The sequence below is a fragment of the Microtus pennsylvanicus genome, chromosome 20 (genome assembly GCF_037038515.1).
Source record: "Microtus pennsylvanicus isolate mMicPen1 chromosome 20, mMicPen1.hap1, whole genome shotgun sequence".
Taxonomy (NCBI): Eukaryota; Metazoa; Chordata; class Mammalia; order Rodentia; family Cricetidae; genus Microtus; species Microtus pennsylvanicus.
This window is the reverse complement of record NC_134598.1, coordinates 4,184,960-4,198,451: the sequence shown is the minus strand read 5'-3', so window position 1 is coordinate 4,198,451 and position 13,492 is coordinate 4,184,960. Positions and strand designations below refer to the sequence as shown.

Sequence of the window (13,492 nt, the reverse complement as noted above, 5' to 3'; positions counted from 1 at the left end):
TTTTTTTTGTTTTTGTTTTCTCAAAAGGTAAATTTTCCAGTATACAAAGAGCCTTGGTTCCCCAGTTAACAATCTGGCTTCATTTGAACATATTCTCCCAAAAGACATGGTCAGAAACTAGGCTGGACCCCATGAAAACAAAGCCAAAGCCACTAAGAGTTCATCTACTAACCAATGTCACCTTAAAACATGACACTCCTCAGTGGACCTCCAGACAAACTCAGTGTTGGATACATTTCCAGTTACCCAGAATTCATCAGGCTGTGGTTTAGAAGTAACAGTCAGAGAGGCAGGTCAGGGAAAATGTGCACCCTTCCTCTGCGATTGGCAAAGCAGGCACTACAGACCATCTCGGTCCTGCTTCCAGGAACACATCACTTCTTGACTTGAACCAACATATGGGCAGCTTGTATCTGTGTGTATACGTGTGTCACCGCTTCCCTGGAGGCCCCCGTCCTGCCTTTGGTCACCACGACAGTGTAGCGCTTTCTCCTGCCATGACTTTTCAGCGGCAGTCTGGCTGGCTCAGACCCGTGTTCTACGGTGCCCAGGAATAGTAGAAGACTTCAGACCTACCTTGGGAAGAGGAGGATGCAGATTTATCCCCAGAGGCCATGCCTGTCAAACAAGTCAAAAAGTTGGCTCCCCAGAAGCACAAGAGCTTGGCCAAGAGGAAAATAAATGCTAGAAGAAAGAAAGGAGGCAGCAGGGAGGCCCAACCTGCAGGATGAGAGGCCCTGGAAGGGGAAACCAACACACAGACCTAAGAAGCCAGTATCGAAGAAATGAAGAGCTCACCTTGGCACCTCCTGTGCCCAAGGGAGGATGCTCACCAGCTGTGCGCTGGTCCAGGTGTCTACACCTGAGTCTAAATGTAACGTGTGTGGGGGTCCCACAGGAACCCACAACCCAGCCCTCCTATCTCAGGAGGCTCTTGGAGAAGAACCCTTCAAACATGTACACAATAAGATTTGCTTGATCAGAAAATACAGAGAGACATATATAATTATAAAATTTTATTGAGGAGCTTCAAAATTAAAGTATCAGTACTCTTCTTTGAGGGTCCTCCTGTACTTCCTGACAGCACACAGGGACTTAGGAGTCTGTGCTGTCTCATTAATATTCATATCTGCTTTCTGTTCTTTGTAAATACCTCTTGTATTACTCAAAAATATGCTTAAAAATAAATATACAATTCAAGTATGTATACATTTGACAATTTTAAGTATGATATATATGTGTGTGTGTTTTATTTACATTCCTCCATGGTCCACTGAAGTCTTTATTTTTTTAGGTACCTAGGGAGCCATATCATTAAGCCTAATGGTGGTTTTATCCAGAAAAAAAAAAATACATACCAAGAGTAATTTTTCAGGTTTTCGGCAAAACACAAAAGGAAGGAAAATGATTTGGTTCTTAATTCCAAATGCTTTCAATTTTTAAATGTAAGGTCACTATTATAAACATCTGTATTTGTATAGAACCTGGAGAAAATGCAAACTTTAAACTTTCTGTTTAAAGAAAACTGGCTTAGCCGGGCGGTGGTGGCGCACGCCTTTAATCCCAGCACTCGGGAGGCAGAGGCAGGCGGATCTCTGTGAGTTTGAGGCCAGCCTGGTCTACAGAGCTAGTTCCAGGACAGGCTCCAAAGCCACAGAGAAACCCTGTCTCGAAAAACCAAAAAAAAAAAAAAAGAAAGAAAAAAAAAGAAAACTGGCTTAATTAGCTTATGCAGAAGGGGGAGATCCAGAACACTAGCCAGTGACTCTCCTGCGGGAGCCAGCACTCGCCCGGGCCTTGGAGGGCCCCACGGCTGCTGGTGTGGTCATCATGCTCTGTGGCCACCCCTTAGGACAGTGGCTCCACACGATCGTGGCGAAAGCCTTGCTCTGACAGGACATTTACGCAGCTCTGAAGGACATACCCAGCAAGTATGAAGGACATAGCCGAAGGCGACAGCTCGATTCTTGGTGGTTTCTTTTCCTTCTGAATCAATAAGCTAGAAATGATCCCCACGTGGCTCCATACGCTTCCTGTGAACACACACAGGAAGTGCACAGAGCAGCCTGTCCCCAGATGCGTGGCACTGCATCTGAACATAATCGCAGAAGGCAATAAACCAGGTCCAGACGTGCTGATGGGCTGACTGGACTGGACTGTGAAGACAACTGATTTGTAGCAAGCACTAAGTATCAGGACCATCATTTTGACTTTATAAAAGCTGTGCTGTGCGAGAAACTAAAACATGGCTACAGACACATGGCTGCGAGCTTTCTAAACCTGAGAGTAAGCAGACATGAGCAAACACAGTTCGGTAAAGCAGCGGCATCAAGCGGGTAAACCGGGGTGGAGAAACCCTGCATGACGGCTTGGCTGACTCCAAACAGAGTAACACCAAACGTTCTAAAGAAAAGAGGAAGAGTGTGGCAGTCACCTGAAAAGAGCCTGTGACTGGTTATTGCCATGAGGGTCAATACCAACCAACCAATCATCTCCACCTCACCACCTGGTGGAAATGCCTCACCCAGATTCTAATCACAGTATAATACTAATTAGATTACTTATAAAACTGGTTAATATGGGCGTTGATGAAGGTGAAACAGTCCCATCTGATGTCTGATCCTGGCTGCTCTTCAGACACACAGAGAGAATATGTTGAGAAGTGTGTTAGGGCACAATGTTCAGAATAATAACAAAAAATCTAGACAGATACACAACAGATTCGTTAACACTTCCAGCTACACGAGACAGGAAAACCAGGACGTGGGGATACACGGTAGCCATGGCACTTCCTAGACGACTCTTTGGAGATTCCATTCTTGGTCTGCATTGCTTCTGAAGTGTGCAACATGATTAGGGCGGAGCTGTCTTTAGCTCAGGTCGGAAAGAAGCGTGAGTGAACGTCAGTTCTAGTCACAAACCACTGTTGCCCTCAGAGCAACTAAGAACACTGCATCCAGTCTGGAGAATCCTTGAGCAAGCTCCTGCTAACCTTTGGATCCAGGTTTCAGACTTGCAAACACTTTGGGGTTCTTAAGGGCAAGGGAGAGTTCATTGAGGAAGGAAATAAAATGGGAGTCTCTCTCAGATTTCTTTGACTCAAAAATGACAACGATGGTGAAGTGGGGCTCTGGGCGGGTCAGGAAGTAGGTGCTCTGGACTTTGTCGTCATAGAAGTGGACCACTTTCTCCAAGCTGTTCAGGTCGGATGTCCGGTCTGTCATGATCATTATGACATTGGGCCAGTGCATGACGGGCCTGTCACTGGGCAGAGACACTACGGCTGGGTACTGGTCCACTCCCTTGGGGGCCTCTCGGTAGGAATGTGGGTGATGGTAGCCATGACCCTGAAAGCTCTCTGAGCCTCGGTTGTCAAAAATTAAGGACACATTGGCAGCATCGTATTTCCTGATGAAACTGGAGATCTTTCCAAAGAGGTCTGGGTTAGCCTTTGCCGTCAGCGCTTTCATTTCTGAAGCGGTCGTCTGTCGGCTCAGTGCCTCGTGGAAGTAAAAGCTAAACTTGGCCAGGAGCATGGTTTTGAGTTTCATCAACCAAAGGAAGAGGTGTGGGGGCTGAACGGCCTTCTGGGACTGCCCTCCGAACAGGTGCTTCTTGGTCTCCCGTTGCTTCTCGAAGGTCTGGCCCCAGCTCTGCAGCTTCGTGTGCGCATTGTGCAAGGTCACCAGGGAAGGCAGGAACTTCCACTCGGAGATCTGGGCCTGTGCCCTCAGGAGATGGCTCAGAACACCCACTTCCAGCTGGAAACTGCTTTCCAGAGGGCTGAGGATAGGGTGGTGAAATCTAGAGGGGAGGAGATGGACAGAAATCAGTAGCAATGTTACTTCACAAGGAGAAACCTTCAAATTAACAAAACAGCAAGAGCATAAACCCAGACTAGACCGAGGGACAAGTGACGCTACACTGGGCCAGCCTGGGCTCAGAGGGTCTAGGGTCGGTGAGTTTGTTTGCTGTTGTTTTTACAACTCGGACATAACTTGGGCAGTTCATCTTACTCTCCTAAGAAAATACCCTTTATTTTGTGGTTTTTCTTTTTAATGAAAATAACTAATTTCTTTCCAAATAAGGAGAAATTACATTGGCTGTAATATTTTATTACTCTGAGAACTGTATGACTAACACTATCATCAAAACAAGGGGTCCTCTTTTTGGGATGTGCAACTAAAAAACAATACTAAGACACCTGTCATCCACAGATAAACTATTTTACTGTCCACAGACCCACTCTACAGATGAACCTCTATCTGAAACTCAATAGACACAGGCATTTAAAGGAACACACATTTACCAGACAACTGTCATCCATTCGACATCCCGATTCCCTTCATTGTTAACCATGATTCAAAACAAAATGGCAGCCACAGAGAAAAAAGCACAATGGGATGCGTGCAGTGAAAAGCAGAAAGGACGGTTGACTGGGCAAAAGGAGACATCTAGAACGGGGGAGGGGCACAGGTCAACAGAGGGCAGTGGGGAAGGGTAACAAGTTCAAACAAAAAGAGTGACTCCTACGTAAGAAGATGCCATGATGAAACCCATTATTTTGCAATCAAATCTAAAAAAATTAATTGAAAAAAAAAAGGTAGCCTCAAATGAAGATCTAAAATCTTTTAAAAATCACTTTCCTCAAATCCACAGGGGGTATTTAAGACCTGAAGTGTTCTGGTCCTCACTCAAATTGAGTCACAAATTGAGTCCTAGCTACCGTGAAATACATAAAAAAAAAAAATCCAGGAACTAAGCACGTCGGCATCTACCCCAATCTTAGCACTGGGAGGGCTGAGGTAAGGTTCAAGGAAGAGGACAGAGATCTGAAGGCTAGCTATACAGTTTACATAGTGAAATTCTGCCTCGAATAGAACACACACACAGGAGGTCATGTCTGTAAGCTCAGCACTTGGAAGCCTGAGGCAGGATTCATGTGAGTGTGGAGAGAAGCTGGACTACACAAAATAAGATTGCATCTTGATAAACTAAAACAAATCAAAAAGAGGGAGGGGACAAAACTAATCATAATGTCTGGGGCTCAAAGCACGCAAGCAGGCACAATGTGGGTTTATGGAGGAAACAACCCTTATTCCCCAGAGATGAGTGTAGGGAGTGGCTGTAGTGTTACCTGACAAACAAACTCACTCACTGAATGCAAAAGTCAACAGAAATAAATTAACGTTTGGACCAAGTAGAGAGCATCTCAAATTTTATAAAAGCAACAATGAATACAGAACAGAACATAGGCTCTGCTTCAGTCTGAGCTAGGAAGGAGGGCACACGCTTGTCCTGAGAGAGGCCTCGGGTCCAACCTCTAGCTCCAAAAGCAAAAAGAAAGAAAAATATACGGGCTCTGAAGTCAGAGGGAGCTGAGCTCTGAGCCAACAGCTTCACTACTAAGTCTTCAAACAAGGAGTGCCACCTCCGCCTATGACTGAAGTCAGGCGACAGGTGAGAGTCACACAATGCAGGTCCCCGACAGTGGCTCAACAGGGGCCACTTCCCTGCACAGCAGAGGACTAGAGCCCTGTGATGCACGCTGGCACACCCTTTGATCCCAGCATGTGGAGTCACGGGCAGGTAGAGCTCTGAGTCTGAAGCTAGCCTGGTCTACATAGAGAGAACTTCTCTCCAAAAGCAAACACAGAAATAATACATGATATAAACACTGCACCCTTTGACGTACAAGTTGCAAAATCAAATTATACTTTGTTAAGTAAATGACATTTTAATCTGGAAACAATTTAAAAACTGGATGGGTTTGCTTTGACTCTTTCCTTGATTTGGGGCCGTTCAGCTGAGCTTTAGGACTCTACTTTGAATCTGCCTGTTGAATCTCACTTGAAACCCAGCTACTAACAGCCTGACCTCAGATTCAGCTCACCACCTTTCTTTTAAAGCACGCCAGTCCCTTTTTACGTGTCCATCCTGTCTGTGATGCCAGCACAGGGCACGGGGCCTCCAGGTCCTCTGTGGCAGGAACCACTCAGCACTCCTACCGTCTGGCTGCCGAGACTGCGCCTACAGCCGCGGAGCGCCCACCACATGCTGGGCACCTACCCCAGCAGCCCACCTACCGCCCCTTCCCACCCTACACCCTGGTGGTACAGTAATTAGCCTGAGATAGAGAAGAGAACACGACATTCCCCTGTTCACAACCTTTCATGGTTTCCACTATTCACCAAATTGGGCAACTTTCATGCTGAACACAACTATTTACTAATTTGCTCAGTGTTTCAATTGAGTAGCTGCCGTACAGTGGCTACTGCTTTAGGATTTCAAGCAGGTGGCATCTTGTTCAGGAACCTTTTTTTAAAATCAAACCAATCTGAGTTAATATACCCTAATGTGTAATATCCTTCAAAGGACATCTTTCTAATCCAAGTAGTAGCTACTCTGCTGGGCTCCAAGGAAGCCAAAATAAAACTAGGCTGTCCACTTTGGTGATGTTCTTAAATTCCTACGATTCTTCGGATATTGTTTCCAGGCCAAGCGGTGTGCAGCATATCACAAACAGCTCTGTTTCTTTGTAAGGAGCAAGTTTCTTCAAATAGAAACAGTTACCAGTCAAGAAAAAAAAAAGTGGCCGGGCAGTGGTGGCGCATGCCTTTAATCCCAGCACTCAGGAGGCAGAAGCAGGCGGATCTCTGTGAGTTCAAGGCCAGCCTGGTCTACAAGAGCTAGTTCCAGGACAGGAACCAAAAAGCTACGGAGAAACCCTGTCACGAAAATCCAAAAAGAAAAAAAAAAAGAAAAAAAAGTAAGCTAAACTGGCCTCAAAATAATTTCTTACCTATCCCAAAGTACTAAAGTTTGTCCTTCAACAGCAATGCATAACTTCACTGAGAGTTGAAACCAAAGCCACAACAGAAGAAGATAGAAGTTCATAGTAAGAAGTGCATAGTAACGACCACAAGAGAGTAGCAGGGAGAACTCCCAGGTTATTACCCTAAGAAGAGCACTTATTTGACCAGTAGCCGCTCAATCACATCGCTCTCCATGCACCTGTGTGTGTGTGCAGGGTGTGTGTGTACATGTGCCTTGGTGCAAAAGCCAGAGACAATATCGGGCGCCCTGCTCCATCATTCTCTGCCTTGTTCCTTGGACATGAGATATCCTGCTGAACATCAGTAGTCTTCCTGTCTACGACAGCCATAGCCCTGGTGTAGTGCATGCAGTGGGCCCCAGCTGTCTACATGGGTGCTGGTGATCAGAACTGGCGCTCTTACCCATGAAGCCATTTCTCCAGCCCCAAAGTAACCGTTCTACTGTGAGAATTCTCTATTTCCTGGAAACATACAGAGGGAGCTGTTCAGCATGGTTAACTGAACCCCAAAGTGCCAAATGGCTGCCTGCTGTTTAATGAGCACATAGAAATGGGGTACAGGGACCTTCCTGAGACTGGAGAGATGGCTCAGAGGTTAGGAGCACCGACTGCTCTTCCAGAAGTCCTGAGTTCAATTCCCAGCACCCACATGGTGGCTCACAACCATCTGTAATGAGATCTGATGCTCTCTTCTGGTGTGCAGGCAGAACATGCAGACAGAACACTGTAGATATAATATATAAATAAATGTTTAAAAAAAGAGCGAGGGGAAACCCAGAGCCTGTGGGCTGACAGACTCTCACACTCTCCACACTCACCTGGAGCTGTACTTCTTGAGGATGGTATCCAAAATGCCGACCAGCTCTTCCGTGTTGATGAACTTCTGCGTGCTGAGGGCGTACATCTTCTCATAGAAGTCTGCGATCTCCATCCGGGCCTGAACAAAGAAACAGAGCTGCTCTGACAGGTGGGGCAGCAGCTCCTCCACATGAGGAGCCGTTCCACCCGGGGCACCTCGGCCTGTGGCCACCTTCTTCAGCTCGTTATGCAGGGACGTGTAGATGGTGCGGATGGAGTCCTTCCTGCTGAAGAACGACTGGCCTCCTGGGAAGCACACAGCAGAAGCACATGACAGGTGAGGAAGGGAGCGGGAGGACCTGGCACCTCCCAGCCCCCACATGGAAACGACTAGAACCTGTGGAACTCAGCGAGCTTGGACTGAGGATTGGGGCGTGGACACCCAAGTCAGCACCTCACTGAGGAACTAGTCAAAATTGAGCACTTGCTACAAATTCATCTCACTCATGTATCAACTCCCCTCTACTCCACTCCACGGACATTCAAAACTTCTTTAGAATCATTACCCTGAATCTTTTTTTAAAAAGCTCTCCTTTTTTATAGATACTTTTTTAAAAAGGAGAACACACAAGGATTATCAAACATTTCCATTAGGACTGGTAGCTCAGAGCACATTGTTTCCTCTTCAGAGGTGCAATTGTCTTGAATCTTATCTTTCAGGCTGTGCCAGGAAATGAGAATGAATGCTCACACATCTTTTTAAAAAAGAACACACACTGGGATCTCGAGGCAGGGGACTGCAGCGCTCTTGACAAGGCTGACAATGCAGGCTTCAGAATAAGCACCACACTGTGAATTATTAAGGCCAAGAACCAATTATAAGTAACCGCTGCTCTGCCGCCAAGGAAACCTGCGCAGGTATCAGAGAGGCAACATTGTTGCTGATGGTTGGAAAGGACCAAACAGCAGAGGCATCGCTTACCTACTTGTGACTTTGTATATGACCAACTATGTTTCTAATCACGGTATCTTCTTAAGCATTAGATCCCCCATCAAAGAGACAGAAGCGAGACTAGTAAAATGAAAAGAAACAGGGAGAGCTGACAGGGCAATCTCTACAAATGCACAAAAGCCTCAGAGACTTTTGTTACGTTCAGAGCGCTTTCGTGAAATGAAGTTATTGCTATTATAAATATATTAAGATTGAAAGTTAGAAGGAATTTGAAAAATATCCACTTAATTATTTATTTCAGGATTTTTTTTTTACTTCGCTTCTTGGCTTATGTTTCAAGAAACGAACCTTATACCCCTTGTTACCCAGATGATCCAGGTTTTAACACCAAAAGTCTGATCTCCCAGGAAAACCTTCCTCCAGATGTTTTGTTGATCTCATTATTGTCTAAGCTGGAAATGAACCGACTGACACCGTGACACAGGGCGCAGCTCTACATCTAAAGGCCCCTGATCTGGGAGCTCTACTTCATTCCGATCCCTAACTCTATAGAAATATTCTCTCTCATTAGCATGGGGTATGGCTATACTAACAGCGGGGATAGTTCTCAGAAGTCTGCCCTCCGTGTCTGTATTCTGATTTTATAGCGATCGGTATAGAACAGTCCTCTGTGCCCATGTCTAGAACAAACATCCCCTACATTAGGAAGGTAGTAAAAATGTCATACAGAGATGGTTATGACAGCATACACCTATAACCCCAGACCTCAAGAGACAGAGGCACGAGGATCCAAAATTCAAAGATCCTCAGCCACAAAGTGAGTTACGGGTCAGGCTGCACAATGGGAGATTCTCTGAAAATGAAACTGCAGTATCAGAAAGCATCATGCAAAAGCCAAAAGCTTTACAAATCTAAAGGACAACTTCAAGTTCTCACTGCCAAACTTAAAAGCTGTGTGATATTCAAACCACCTAGCTCTTCTGAGCTTTCAATGCCGTTACTGTCACCGTTAAACCAGAATTGTTGAAAAGGCAGAAGAGGCAGCACTTTGAACAGGCCTGGAAGGAAGAATATACTCAGTCTTGCTGCTCCCTTTCTTTCCACTTTATAATGGAGCTTAGGAAATTCTATGGTAAATTACTATTTAACAGGCAGATAGGGGACCTTGACTCTACACCCGCTGTTTAAAAAAAAAAAAGGTGGTCATAGCAAAATTTGAACTTTGCACCGAAAAAGTAAAGCCTACCCTCATCTGATCACAGGGGAACAGAAATACAGCATAAACGCAAACAATACCTTTCCAGGTCTACCCACACCAGTCACCAGCAGGGAAATACTCCAATTCCAGCTCTTTTCTCAAAGCTTTTGGCAAAACAACCCCATCTCTTGACTCCCTACCCTCTAATACCCAATAAGGACTAGCCTTCCTTCTTCCTGGGGAGCAACAGAAACACCCAACTCATTTACCTTTCTAGCACTTTCAATTTATAAATTAGAATGCTTCAGGGTTTTTTCCAGAATGTTCTAGTTATCAACGGCCATTATTTTTTCCAAGATTTCAACCTTTTATCTCATATGAAATTTAAAGCATAAAGAACATGTTAACCACGCTGGGCAGTGGTGGCGCACACCTTTAATCCCAGCACTCGGGAGGCAGAGGCAAGCGGATCTGTGTGAGTTTGAGGCCAGCCTGGTCTACAGAGTGAGTTCCAGGACAGGCTCCATAGCTACAAGTTTTCTGAGAAACCCTGTTAAAGTTTAAATTTTGAAACAACTATCACTTGAGTGTGTAAGTCAGGAAGTATTTAAACTGACATCTTCAGAACATTATTAGATGAGCCCTAGGGTCCCCAGGCCTGTTTCACAGTGTGAACTGGTATGTAGTCAGTCAACCTCAAGCCAGGGCCCTGCGGCTCACCTACAAGACAGCTGAGGTCCAAGCAGAACTCAGCACTTTACACAATAAGGGTCACTTCATGGCAGCCAACCAATGACAGTAAAGGACTTCTAAATGTTCAGAGCCGATGTGCCCAGCTCTCTTTACACAGAAACCTGGTGAATATGATTTAAACTTAGTGCAGACTTTATTTGTTTATTTTTGCTGGGATCCACAAATGGACTTCAGGAAACCCAGTTGTTCTCTTATTCTCTCCTTCTGGTTATAAATATACATATATTTGGGGGGGGGGGGCGTAACTTGGCAACTTTCAATACATTCGTATGGATGACCTCAAACAACAACAAAAAGTTAACAATCAGGGCATTTGAGTCAATATTCACTTTTTATAGGTAGGGAAGCCTAAAACAACCCACACTGCCAGAATATTATGTACTTTCAGTGTTACAGCTAAAATACATATCATATACATACACGAAAATAAAGTATATAAATTATACTACATGTGCAAGTTTTAAATAAATTATATGTATACATCTGATCTGATAACTCGAGGCAGATGTTCAAGTTTGAGATCTATCACCTACAGCTACAAATGCATGCACAATTCACTACACTGTAGAAAACGGAATTGTAAGACGGCACACCAACCGCACATTTGTGTGAGGTAACACTGTAGAGAGAAAACTAGAGAGGGTGAAATCCCTGGGCACTTTCTGCCAATAAATCATCACACTAAGTTACAAGTTATCTGGAAAGCTACGTAAATTATAATCTCAGGAAGCCCTTTCCCTTGAGTGCTTACCAAGCGTTCAGTTAAGATCCCTGGCAACAGAAAGGGATTAACTCTGTGTAACTGGCCCTCACTCTCACCTTAGTAATCTTTTATGGCATCGATGTGTGCCTTCTATTCATGAAAGGACCTTGAACTTTTAATAAGTAACACGTCAAAAAGAAGCCGAAGTGCTAAATCTAGCCCAATCCTCTGGAAGGCAGCTATCATTTTCCATTATTATTATAAATAATACTTTGAATGCATAGCCCTTGGCTTTTATGTATTACTTCCTTATCAACTGATACCAATTGTTTCTTGGGATGATCAGTTAAGAGTTCCTGCCGTCTTATTTTCAGGATTAAGATTTACTTGAGGATGAGTAGTGTTTCCTGCCCAGGATCCACTTACTCCTTCATTCCCTAAATAAGCACTGAGGTACTACGAAGAGGGGACATGACGCCACTTGTGTAAGAGGCCAGACAAAAGTCGTATTTATTAACATAACTAGGTTCCATGGCCTGGTTTTACTCCTCAGTCCACAGTGTCACTAGTTAGAACGGGGGACGCAGAACTTGGTTAACTTGTCATTTATGAAACCGATCCATGCACGCACGGTTCAATAAACCCAAGGGGTTTGGGGTATGCCTAGCAAATAGCATCCACCCAGTCCACCGAGGCAGCAGCGGCGGCAGCGGCGGCGCAGGGAGGTGGGCGGGGCTTGCGGCAGCCGCGGGAGGGGGAGGGGACGGTGGGAGGAGACCTGGGCAGAGCGGAGCCCGCCGCTGGGAGTGACAGGACACCCGGGCCGCGGCCGACCGGGGAGCGCACCCCCTTTCCTTCCTCCTCAAGGGGCGGGGGCGGGGCGGAGGTACCTAGTTTCTGCCCCAGGTAGGTGAGGCTGTGATAGACCTTCTCGGCCGCGGCCAGATGCGCCAAGGCCGCCAGCAGAGACAGCCAGCTGCCCCCCGCGCTCTTGTTGGCCTCTCGTTCCTTCTCCACATTGTCCTTGGCCTTGTCGTAAGAGAAGATGCCCAGGTGAGAGAAGAACGTCTCCAGCACCGCCTGTTCCACCGGCACCGGGGCGGCTAGCGGGATAGACTCCCCCATGCGACCTGCGCGCCAGCCTCCACCCACGTGGCTCCGCTCACACTTCCGGGTTCCAAGGCGACGCGCCTGCGCTGTCGCGTACGTGCGCGCGCCGGGGGCGGGGCCGGCGAGCTGCACCGCGGCGGGTTGCTCCGGGACCTCGCGGAGGGTGGAGGAGGCTCTCTAGCTTGGCAGACAGACAGAGACCCGCTACCGAGCCTGAGGCTGTCACTTCCAGGCCCCGTGAGGTCTCCTGCACCCTTGTCCCCTTTGGGATCCTTTAGCGCGGATGACGTCACGCGGGCTTGACGTCAGCTCTTGCGTGGACATCGGAGTCCGAGGCCTGATCAGCGTTTACACCGATGGAGGTGGTTAGGTGGAAGCCTGACTGTTGATGACTAGTCGCCTAGTTTTCATCCCTACACACGCCATCAGTTAACACCTGTCCATGCCAGATCTGTCTGTGTGGGTCCGCCTCCAGGGCTACATGGCACCCTTCACCTTGCCCATCCCTCCCAAACAATGTGAAGCTTCCTCAGAGTCAAGGATAAATTCACATAAACCGGTGCAATTTGTCGTGCAGGTTCTTCACAATTTCATATGACATGTTAGGACCTGCAGCTCAGTTCACGTATGTTTGTGTCTGCTATCTTAAAATGCTGCCCATGACCCACTCAGTGTTTTTTTTTCTTTGCATATTTTGTATTTTAAATATACGTGCTTATTTTACACAAGTCACACTGAGTGTAGATGTGTGTGTGTTTATATGTCTCTATCCCATCAGTGATGAGCTGACTTGGGCAGCTAAAGTCTACCTGCCATTGTAACTGTTCGTAATGGAAATGGGGATGTTTGTTGGACAATTGAAAGAACTGCCTATCTTCAGGTTTTCTCCCCAAACTACAGCTGTTATGTCATCACTACCTATGGTTTTTTATATTATTATTAATAACAAATACTAATTATTTTCATTTGCTTTGTTCGTGTTTGTTTTGGCTACTTGAGGCACGGTCACACTGTAGCCCTGACTGGCCTGGAAATCTCTTTGTAGACCAGACTGGCCTTGAACTCACAGAGATCGGCTTGCTCTTCCTTAGAACTGCAGGGATTAAAGGCTTGGCCACCATACCCAGCTCAATGGTACCTTTT

General features: G+C 46.1%; 1 protein-coding gene across 2 annotated transcripts; it reads right to left on the bottom strand.

Annotated features, from left to right (window-relative positions):
* Positions 1-1,001: 1,001 nt before the first annotated feature.
* Positions 1,002-12,457, bottom strand: Kics2 (KICSTOR subunit 2). 2 transcript variants are annotated; one of them, XM_075954377.1, is made up of 3 exons: positions 12,130-12,457; positions 7,654-7,939; positions 1,002-3,804 (listed from the first exon to the last, which is right to left on the bottom strand). In XM_075954377.1, the coding sequence occupies exons 1-3, from the start codon at positions 12,362-12,364 to the stop codon at positions 2,988-2,990; spliced, it is 1,338 nt and encodes a 445-aa protein (XP_075810492.1). In that variant the 5' UTR covers positions 12,365-12,457; the 3' UTR covers positions 1,002-2,987. The 2 variants fall into 2 exon arrangements, with proteins under 2 accessions (XP_075810492.1, XP_075810493.1); XM_075954378.1 differs by having other exon boundaries at positions 7,654-7,772; positions 12,130-12,391.
* Positions 12,458-13,492: the final 1,035 nt, after the last annotated feature.

Coding starts and splice junctions, on each gene's coding strand:
- Kics2 (XM_075954377.1), bottom strand. CDS start 12,364: ATGGGGGAGTCTATCCCGCTAGCCGCCCCGGTGCCGGTGGAACAGGCG. Junction 7,940..12,129: donor CTACCTGGGGCAGAAACTAG/GTACCTCCGCCC, acceptor TGTGCTTCCCAG/GAGGCCAGTCGTTCTTCAGC. Junction 3,805..7,653: donor CTCAAGAAGTACAGCTCCAG/GTGAGTGTGGAG, acceptor CCTCCCCTCTAG/ATTTCACCACCCTATCCTCA.